At 39.4% G+C, this 10,199-nt stretch overlaps 1 protein-coding gene across 1 annotated transcript in view; it reads right to left on the bottom strand.

Moving 5' to 3' along the window:
- The window catches only part of LOC104943416 (nucleolar protein 10-like), an 18,651-nt gene that overhangs the window by 5,971 nt on the left and 2,481 nt on the right, over nt 1-10,199 (bottom strand). The window contains exons 2-8 of the mRNA XM_010768803.1: nt 9,522-9,658; nt 9,288-9,353; nt 8,592-8,652; nt 7,966-8,051; nt 7,382-7,460; nt 6,315-6,464; nt 5,034-5,100 (exon numbers count right to left, since the gene is read on the bottom strand). Of these exons, the coding sequence (XP_010767105.1) occupies nt 5,034-5,100; nt 6,315-6,464; nt 7,382-7,460; nt 7,966-8,051; nt 8,592-8,652; nt 9,288-9,353; nt 9,522-9,658 (646 nt within the window). The remainder of the gene's footprint in view (nt 1-5,033; nt 5,101-6,314; nt 6,465-7,381; nt 7,461-7,965; nt 8,052-8,591; nt 8,653-9,287; nt 9,354-9,521; nt 9,659-10,199) is intronic.

The following is a 10,199-nucleotide window of genomic DNA, read 5'->3' as shown; positions in this document are numbered from 1 at the left end:
ACACAAACTGAAAGATTGACCATAAAGTTGAGGTTGACTTCATGTTAAAAATGTAGCTCGGCTCAAAAACGGATTGAAAAACTCTGTATTATATCATCTGGTTGTTCTGTTATGATGTTATTCGACTCACTGGTTGTTGGCGGCAGACGGGTCGTCCTCAGGTAGATCCAGGATGTCGTCCTCCAGGTCGCTCACCTTCACCTGCTTCACCGCCTCCAGCAGCAGAGAGTCTGGGTTCACTCGCTGCTGATGGACGCCTGAGAGGAGGAGTAGAGACGGGAGATAATTTAACTCTGAGAGGAGGTGTCCAGCGATGATGCAGAGGTTAATATCACATGGCACTGTCGGAAAATGTGCTTCTTAACATGTTGTTAAGGGCATAGAAAGTACAAAAACGTACCTGACAGGACCATAACACTTCCATCAACTTAAAGGTGACCTATCATGCAAAATGCACTTTTGTACGTCTTTTATACATGAATATGTGTCTCCGGTGTTCCAGGGAACTCACCAAGTGTCAGAAACACAACCCTCTCTATTTTCCTCCATACCCAAATCTCTTAAAAAGGGGCTGCAACGGATCTGAAACAGACTGATCCAGATTTGAACACTTCTGTGACGTCACAGAAGTGGCGCTACGGTTATTGGGCCAACTCCACCAATCAGGAGGAGACAGCCACGGACATTGCCGTTCGAAAGCGCTGGAGACGCTGTAGTACATATGCCAGGCCTGTAGATGGTGCTGTTCTCACAGAATCAGCCCATGAAAAGACAGTGTTAAATTGAGCGAAATGAGGAATGGCTAAAATGCATGATCTGTTTGGTATTTTGAAAAATAAAAAGTATAAATATGCCTTATATAGGTATGGTCCTACACTATATTATTCAAATATAGCCTGATCGGTCCACTTTAATATAAAAACCCTCTTACTGGTGTGATAGGTATGGAAAGGGATTATAAAATATCGCCATATCATGTACTGTGATAATATTTTTAGAGAATGTCACCCAGCTCTAGTTTCAACATAACCTTATAAACCTTCAAAAATCAAATGTTTCAAAATCCTTTATCAATTAGGAAATGCTGTTAACAATATGTGGAATAGGCCGTTTGGCTTGGGCAAGATACAGCATATTACTGCATTCTCTGAGAAATAAAGCATATGTGTAGCTATGAGATGAGTCGAGACATTTTGTAATTTGCCAAGTGCTTCATGTCCTGAGGGAACTTTTATGTTATTGTTTATAATCTCAGATATCAATTTTCTTGGAAAAAGCCAGGACTAGACAAGCCTGTGCATTTAGGCGTGTGAACAACCTGACATTATGCTTCTGTAATGTTTCTACGTAGAAGAACTGCTCTCACTCACAGCTCTGATTGTGTCTGTTGCACAGCTTATCAGCTGGAAGCAAAGCAGTGATTAAACTAAAGAATGACCAGGTGCTGGAGGCTAGACTTTGTCCCCAATGTTTGACAACACATGACGTCAGCATGGTAAAGCATGACTACTCAACTTGACTCTCTTTTTGGTTTTCTGTAAGCAAAAGTGAGGAAAGTGGCTGGTTTGGTATAAATAGCTAAATACTTATGGTGTAGCTATTTTCAGCCGGGTGCAAAAAAACAGATTTTATTAAATGGCAGCCTCCAAAGCTACGATGGAATGCCAGAAAAAATAATAATTCAGGCCTTACTTTGTTTGACTGCCAACTAAGTTATTAAACAAGTGTCCTGTTGATCCCAGAACTACAGCGCATCTGCTCAGATCCCGCCTACATTGAGGTGGTGCTATAATGACGGTATTCTGAATGTATCTGAGTTTTGATTATCTCATCAACCCTCGAACCAATCTACTTTAAATTTCACGAGATTGTTGCTGAGGACCAGTTTAAATACACTGCAACGCGGGAAGTTATTTAAATCAGCAGTTCTGTAGAAAGCATGATCAGGTCAGGTCAGCCCAGCCGGAATTTGGTTCACGAAAAATGCAACATGGCCCTGTCCACTGCAGCACGTTTCAGTGTGTTTTCTTTCGCAAAAAATAAATGCCATTGTGTTACCGGGGATAGAAACATGACACACTATTAAGGTTGTGATTTTTGGGTGAAATGTAGTGTCTTTCATGCCGTTGTGAGACACTCGCACTTAACCTGAGTTTCCAGTTAATGTCAAATCCAAAAAGAAACGGGAGTAGTGCCCCTTTTTAAAGGATAAGATCAAAACCTTTTGAAGTCCATTTTAATTCAACAATGATTCGTTTTTGCACATTGAAAAGGTTATGGCGCACTGTAATCCTCCTTTTTAAAGTGACCCCATAATAAGGGTTCTAATGTAGGAGATCGGACACAAAACCATTTTTTCTCCCTGAACAGCATTTCCTTGGTGAGACACAAGGCTCATGTATGTCTGCTGCCGGGACAAAAACTCTCGATCTCAATCGTTAAACCTACGAACAACTGATTGACCAAGATAGCCATTGATTGTAGCTTACTCAGACTTCCCAAGCAGCATAAAAGCTGGACTTTAGCATGCATTTTTACACAGAACAAAGGTGAAGGATTTTACACACTCACTTATGGATATGAGGGATGACTAAAGCGACAAGTGATTCACATTTTCATCTTAAGTGAACATTAACAGCCATTATTTAAAATTGCAGCAACTGTAAGGTGCACGTTTTATCCTGATAAAAGTGTTTACATTAAAAGTAAAACCCATGTCCCGATGATAAGCATTTGGAGGCAGAGGCCAAGTTCGGTACTAGCCAGCGGATATCTGGGCCAAGACTACCTTTTCTGTGAAGCACTCGTTGTTTACAGTCCGATGAAGATGTGTGGCGTTTGAGTTGCAAGACGACAGATCTACAAATAGATTTTTTAACAAGCTAATTTTAGGTAACTAAAACTAAATCATGGCCAGAAGTTGGCCAATGGGTTCTCATTCTGCATACTGACCAATGTGTTTCTGCTCTTTTGCTCTCCTCATGGATGGTTAAACCGAAGCCTGCTCGAAACTTGCCCCGTCACCAAATTCTGCATTCAAAATCTGTTTATAACAAACTAAAGTTAGAAAATGTAATCATACTTAAACTTCAGGCACTTTATTGCTATTCAACAAATGGCTGGACACATTTTTAATATGATCAGTGATGCAAATTAGTCGCTTTTCGGCGCCTCCCGCTTTTTTAACGCTGCTTTGGGTGACTTGTGTAATTCGTGGAGAACCGAAGAGTTTTCGTTTTGGGGGGGGGGTGGGGGTCCGTCCGTTAGTCCGTCCGTTAGTCCGTTCGACTGACGGACAACTTCTCACTTCAAAAAAGAAGAAGAAATCTAGATCGCAAAATAATTAAACAAGCGAGTGCCTGTTTTTCCTGGCCAAGGACAGGTTCCTTGAACTCAACACGAGCGTAACGTGTCTTCACGTGGTTATGTCTCGTCTGAAAGGAGTGTAGACTAGAGTGCTTACGGAGAGCATCGGAACGCTGCTCCAGCTCTTCAAATATTGCAGTACCCATAAGGAGCCGTACACATGCTGCAGTGTTTGCGTGGCTGTGTCTTTAGTTGTAAGCACAGTGGCGATCTGTTGTTATTAGCATCTGGTTAGCTAGCTATGCTAACGAATTTAAAGAGCTTTTCTACAACCAGGTGGAAGAGAGCTCTCTCCTGAGAGGCTCAAATAACCTCAGCTCAGTGAGGTTAAGGCACACCTTGATATGATCATTATAGTTATTAATGAGACATTAGAGACTCAATGAAAAACTGGTATAAAATACTATATGACAGTAACAAAAAATGTGTTAAAAATAACAAGAATAGAGTTTAAAAGGGGAGAGATTTGTAAAATATCCCAAAAGAAAAATCTGCTTACAGTTCTGTTTCAAATGGGTGTTGAAAGATGTATCCATAGATCTCCTCATGTTGCTCTCAAAGTGCACCAGATTGATGCTTTTAACTTCAATATTTAAAAAAAAATCTTCCCGGACCCACCTAGAGAAGGTTAGGTCNCGCGGACGAAATTACTCATGAAGGGTTTGGGGGGTCTCCCCCTAGAACATTTCAGTCTAGAGAATGCACCAGACAGCATCTAAGACCTGCAAAAATCTAAATGTTCTAGGGGGAGACCCCCCAAACCCTTCATGAGTAATTTCGTCCGCGCGCATTTTTCAGGGCAATCTCTATTGGGCTCAGGGCCATCTGTAAATTATCTTAGATGGCCCACAGGGCCATCTCCCAAAATCCTTAATGTCATGCACTGAAGTCACTATTTATTTTGGTTTGAATCGTGTTTTTTTTCCATTCTTCAATTTTATAAAGGGAAAGGTATTTAGGAATCCAATTTTCATGCTTGAAAGGAGAACTTTGAGTAGTTTAAATCAATCACCAATGTAATTTTTAATACCCTACATGCTTGAAAAGGATATAGTGAACTTTAAACCACACAGATAGTTTTTCAAGCACCAAAATGTTGTTTCCTTACTGTATGGAGAGGTTGTAGAAATTAGAGATAGTCCGTATGTATTTAAAAACTTTAAAAAGGACAAAAACAAAGAATAGATGTATCTGTTAACTTATGGAATGGTTGTGATAAGGAATAAGGAACATGTAGATCCCTAAATATTAAAAATAAATAATAAGGTTAACACAAATAGCACAGAAATATGACTATTATGTTTTGATTCAACTCTTAAAACTCTAAATGTCTTTCGGTTTCCTGCTTCGTGTTTGTATAGCCTATATGTAGTACTTTAAATGATGCATATTAGGTAGAAAGTGTAAAATGGGTAAACATAAAATAAGCTTAGGCAACGGCATGCACCTTTTTAGTCTTTCGTTTGCCCTTCAAAGCCTTGTTTTATGTTTTATTTGCATTATTTTTTGTACAACTAGAAGAACCACAATAAAATTATTTTTCAAAGCATTTAATCCAACTGCTACAACGGCACTTGTGTTGTCCAGCATGATCAAATAGAGAATAAATAAGATAGAGATATAAACATTATCTTATGTTTTATTCTCCTTGGAAGGACTGTTCTCACCTGAATTAGGGTAGATGCAAACATCATTGATGTTGGTCTGAGGTTGTATGGAGGAGAAAGCCTTGCCCTGTGAATAGATAGAACAAATAAAAGTTAAACAGCAATCTAGACAGTCCAGTCCTGATAAGGTTGTTTCAAAAAGCTAATATACAAATATGAAAACACATCATCATCCACCTAAAGCAAAGGTCAGGTTCTGTAGTGCCGTGGTTCCCAACTTGTGTGCCGTAGGATCTTTTTACTTTCCACATTTTTTTCTCACTTATTAAACTTCACTCCATTTAAACTTTATTTTTTTACATGTACAATGGAGCTGATAAGCTAATAAAACATATATTGCTCAGATTTAGAAATATTAAATACCGACTGCTTAAATTCTCATGACTTACATCAGCTGTCATTGTTTACCGCGTGCAGAGCAGCTTTTTATCCTCACGCCAAAATATTACAAGAGTAATGAGAGTGAGAGTAGTGGAGGAGAGGTTTGAGTCATATTTCCCTCTTATGAACGAAGAATTTGATTGGATGCGGGATCCGTTTAATCCTCATTAATATCAGCCACTAGTTTAAATAGCAGAGCTCAGGATGCACTCGCAGAGCTATGGACCGCTCCCTGAAACTGAAGCACGGTGAACTACTTCTGGATATCCTTTGGCTGCTTGTGGGACACAAGTATCCATCCCTCTCAGAGAGTTTTATCAACGTGCTTTTACCGTTTCCAACCTCGTAGTTGTGCGAGCTGGCGGTTTACTCACTCGCATATATGTCAAAAACAAGACCCGCCCCCGGCTGTCAGTGGAGCAGGACCTCCGCGTTGCGCTGTCCACTATCCCCCCACGCATAAAGAGACTCTGCTCCCAAAAGCAGGCACAGGTGTCGCACTCACATGTGCCTATCATAGTTTTATTTTAGTTTTGCGGTTTAAACTGATTAGTCTGTTATAATTATTATTAATTGTAAGTTATCATAGGCCTACCTCTTTTGAAATCAAAATGTAAAATAATAACTCAAGAGTGGTTATTAGTCTGGTTCCATATGATGGATTCTATGGTTTTTAGGATGACTTATATTTGATTATTTGTTCTATAAAATGTTCTATTAAATTAAATACACATTTGGAAACCCATTGAATGTGTATTTATTGTTTGTATTTTAAGCTGTGAAGTGGTTTTTAAATCTACGAGAAGTTGGTGTGCCTTGGGGTCGAGAAATATTTTCAGGTGTGCCTTGGTAAAAAAAAAGTTGGGAACCACTGCTGTAGTGGCTGTTGTTGAATCTTACAGTGTCTTTGCTCCAGACTTTTATAATCTTGGAGTCGGCAGACACTACCAGGTCCAGTGGGTCGTGGAAGTTGATTGATTTGATTGGCAGGTTGTAGAAGTGATCTTTAACCAGCAGCGGCTGGTTGGAGCGCAGGTCATAGATCAGCACCTTCAAGACAAAGCAAAGGGTTCATAACGCTGTTGTAGTTCACGCATCTATTTCATTCTGAAAAATGCTACCGTCATTCAAACCAACAGTAAATGGCTACATGTATTAACAGAGGCCACATCACAGGGCACTTGCTGCTCCTGACCTTTTTAGTCAAAATAGAGTTTGTTTTGAGAACAGTGTGGCTTTTTAGAGACTGAGTGACATCAGCCACAACTTTATTAGAAAACTAATCTCAGGAAACACACAATATAAAACGTTCTGCTACTATGGGGTATCTTATATAAACCAAAAACCAAAGTTAGAGGTTGGTTGTGAAGTAGTGTGCGATCATGGTGGATCATATTGTTAAGGAGGTTATACCATGAGCAATATTATAAACAGTGTTTAGAGTTGGTAAAAATACTGAATAAAGACGTTTCATGGTAAAAATGTGTGTTTCTCAAATTCTGTTAGGGTACGACTGTGGCTATGAAGTAGTGTGTTCGTCTTCCAATCTAGTCAACACATTGATGTATCCCTGGGCAGGGACAAGGGTGTGTGAATGTTAGTGTCTGTAGGAATATGTGAAAGAGCTTTAAGGGGTCATACAGACTGGAAATGGGCTGTATAAATACAGCCCATTTATCATTTACCATGCTGCAAATGATTCTTCAGCTTTTTTCTCTGGTAACTTAACATCCAGACATGTGATGACTTAAATCCTTCAACTTGGAAAAATATAAAGTTAAAAACAACCAAGATTTGTTGTTGGCATAGATGAAACTGACCGTTCTGTTGATTAAAATTAGAGATTTCTCTAAGTTGGAAAATTGGTGAAAACATTGCGATAATGCAAGTACAAAACTCAACACAATAAATAAAATGGGGTAGGTTTATAGACATTTCAAAGAAGAAATGCTACATTTTTAGCTCACCTGTCCTGTGCTGGTGCCTACTGCCATGGTGAGGGAGCCGTTAAACTTCAGAGCGGTAATGGAGGGCAAACTTTGAACTCTGTCAACAAAAACACAATGAGAATAACACTAGTGAGCCAAATACTAAAAAATGAAATAATGGTAAACACAGCAGTGTTTTAAAACACACCGTGGAGGGTGTATTCACCATTTTACATACAATTGGATATCGTTTTAAGGTAAATGAATCATTATGGTACTTTGAGAGGCATTTGAAATGCAATATATGTTTACAATGCCGTGCTCATGTAAATTATTTGTGATTAATCATGTTGTGCTTAATTTAATCCTAAACAATTGGTTGTATATAATGGACTTGACCTAAAAAGGTAAAAAGTCACTTGGTAATCTTCACAGTTGGTGATATGACACAGGGTTAAACTGTGAATCCTATACAAGCTGGACATCTCAAAGTGTACTGTAATAATGAGCAGCTTGTTTTTGTGCTGCAGAGGAACAGGTGGGGGAGAAAAGTGAAATGTGGCTACATGTGCATTGTTAGCTGAATAGAAATGTGTTCTGGGTGTGGCACACATGGTACATACTCTGCTCCCTCAGCCAGGCTGCTCAGAGCGCAGTCCAGCTTGCCCACTCTGGTCCGAACACGAGGGTCCCAGCACTCCACCCTCCCCTGGTCATCAACAGAAGAGAGGACAGAGATAGTCAGATAAATGCAATTCCCATGTTTCTAGATCCTTGGAAGTGAGATAGAACGATTTGAAAAACAAAGGACTTCACACACTTATGTTCATCAGCCAAGATAGTTTGTAATACACAATATCTTAAAAAAAGAGGAACAATATCTAACCAGGCCCATTTCAGAACAATCGTTCAAATAAGTTAAACAACAGTTCAAAAACCACTTGATTATTAAACATAGCCAATGGAATTGATACTTCTTGTTTCAGTGTAACTGAACTCTCTATTTGAACATGTGAGACTGTTTGACTTAAAGCAGACAGAACACTCCGATAAAATAAAAAATAAAAAGTCTTAATCCATAGATTTCAAGCTTTACTAGGGGTTTCTATTCGTTTTTTATTATGTAGTTTATGTCTTTGTATATTTTATAATGCTATAAGAAATCAATGCACGGCCACACACGCACAGTTCTACTTGTGTCTGCTCGTAACCGGTGGCTCATTCCCAAATTGCCTGCTATGGTGCTTACCTCAGAGGATCCTGTGGCGAACAAATGATGGACAGGGTTGATGTCACACACATTGTTTTCCCTGAGGAGTCCAGAAAAACAGGCAACATGAACATCAGCTGACAGCAATCACCATAGTGCTAGTCAGTTAATAACAGATCACACATGTTTTCCTCTGGGTACAACTAGAGTTAAAGCCCACCATCTGGAATACATTTAAAAAATATGTTAAATGTGTTTTTTTCCTACTCTTTTTGTCTCATTTAGAAATCCTGCATCTGATGTCGCTCACAATGAGTTTCAGCAGCAGCTATTTCCTTGTGTGAGAGGAAACTTCAGAGACATTAAGCTGTACGCGATTGACTGATGAGGAGTCTGTTTTGCACCAAAATCTGTGACTAGTCGTCACAACAGAATAGTAAGGGTAGTTAGCTTTTCTTTGGTGAGCTTTTGTAACTGGCAGTTCCTGATGTCAAATATAAAATAACTGCACATCAAAAACTGAACACTAAGTATGATCATTTTAGAGAAGAGCACAGACATCTGCTCCCTCAGTACAAAAGGAATGTGAAAACACCTCTGGTGACAAACTTTGTACTGAGAACAGTCAAGGTCAGGCTTTTTATTGGATAAACACATTACGAAAACATTTAAGGGTTTATGAGATATGCAAGTGTTACTGAATCATGCACATATAAACAACATTGTTATACTCACACAGCATCGGTCTGAAGTGAGTTAAGGAAGCGCCCTTGTTCCAAATTCAGTCTGAACACTTCAGAACTGAAGAGGAAAAAATACAAAAACAAAAAACATTAGCAGTATTGCCAAAACAGCTTATTTCTCTGGCACGCACAGGAGGAATACAACAACATGCCAGGAGTAGAATACTGCGTATCTCACGCCACAGAAGTTATGCAGCTGTATGAACAGTCAACAACTCTCTCTCACCTCGTCCCCACAAAGAAGAGGTCACAGGAGGGGTAGTGGTAAGAGAAGTCCCGTCCAAACTTTGGAATACGTGTCTTGTAGTAGCTTCCATGCTGCGAGTGGAACTCTACGAAGCGGTCGCAGTGCAAAAACACCAACTGTACAGAAAACAGGTAGGAAATTAAAAAGGTAGAAGTGTCAAAAATACAGAATTATTCATTGCATTTTCATTTCAAAAGAAAAGTTAGGCAGGGTAAACAAACCATAACCAGCTGTTTACCACAGAGATATAACAAATGTTTTCCTTAAATACCCCCTCATGTAAGAATATGTCAGCAAATCACTTTACATTTGATCAGATACATTTTTGAAAATGAGTGGTGCTGGGAAATTATATACAGCTCCGGAGAAAATTAAAGGTGGGGTAGGTAAGTTTGAGAAACCGGCTCGAGATACACAACATCCCGATAGCAATGAATATCTTAAGTGCTTTGACAAAAAAATCCATAAAAAAATGTCATCTGTGGAAGCCTTAGTACTGTAAAAAGCACGACCAATCATCTGAGCCGGCCCGGCTAAAATAACTGGATGGCCTACCTGCCTGTCAGCCTTCCATCTGTGCACAAACTTATCTCGTGCCCTCATTGGTCATGTGCACGTTCGTGTGTGCTGGAAGTGGCAGAATTGTTCCGGCTTTGT

Source organism: Notothenia coriiceps, unplaced genomic scaffold (assembly GCF_000735185.1).
Source record: "Notothenia coriiceps isolate Sejong01 unplaced genomic scaffold, NC01 NC01_scaffold00006076, whole genome shotgun sequence".
Lineage (NCBI taxonomy): Eukaryota > Metazoa > Chordata > Actinopteri > Perciformes > Nototheniidae > Notothenia > Notothenia coriiceps.
The sequence above is the reverse complement of the archived record's forward strand: the minus strand, read 5'-3'. Positions and strand labels throughout refer to the sequence as shown.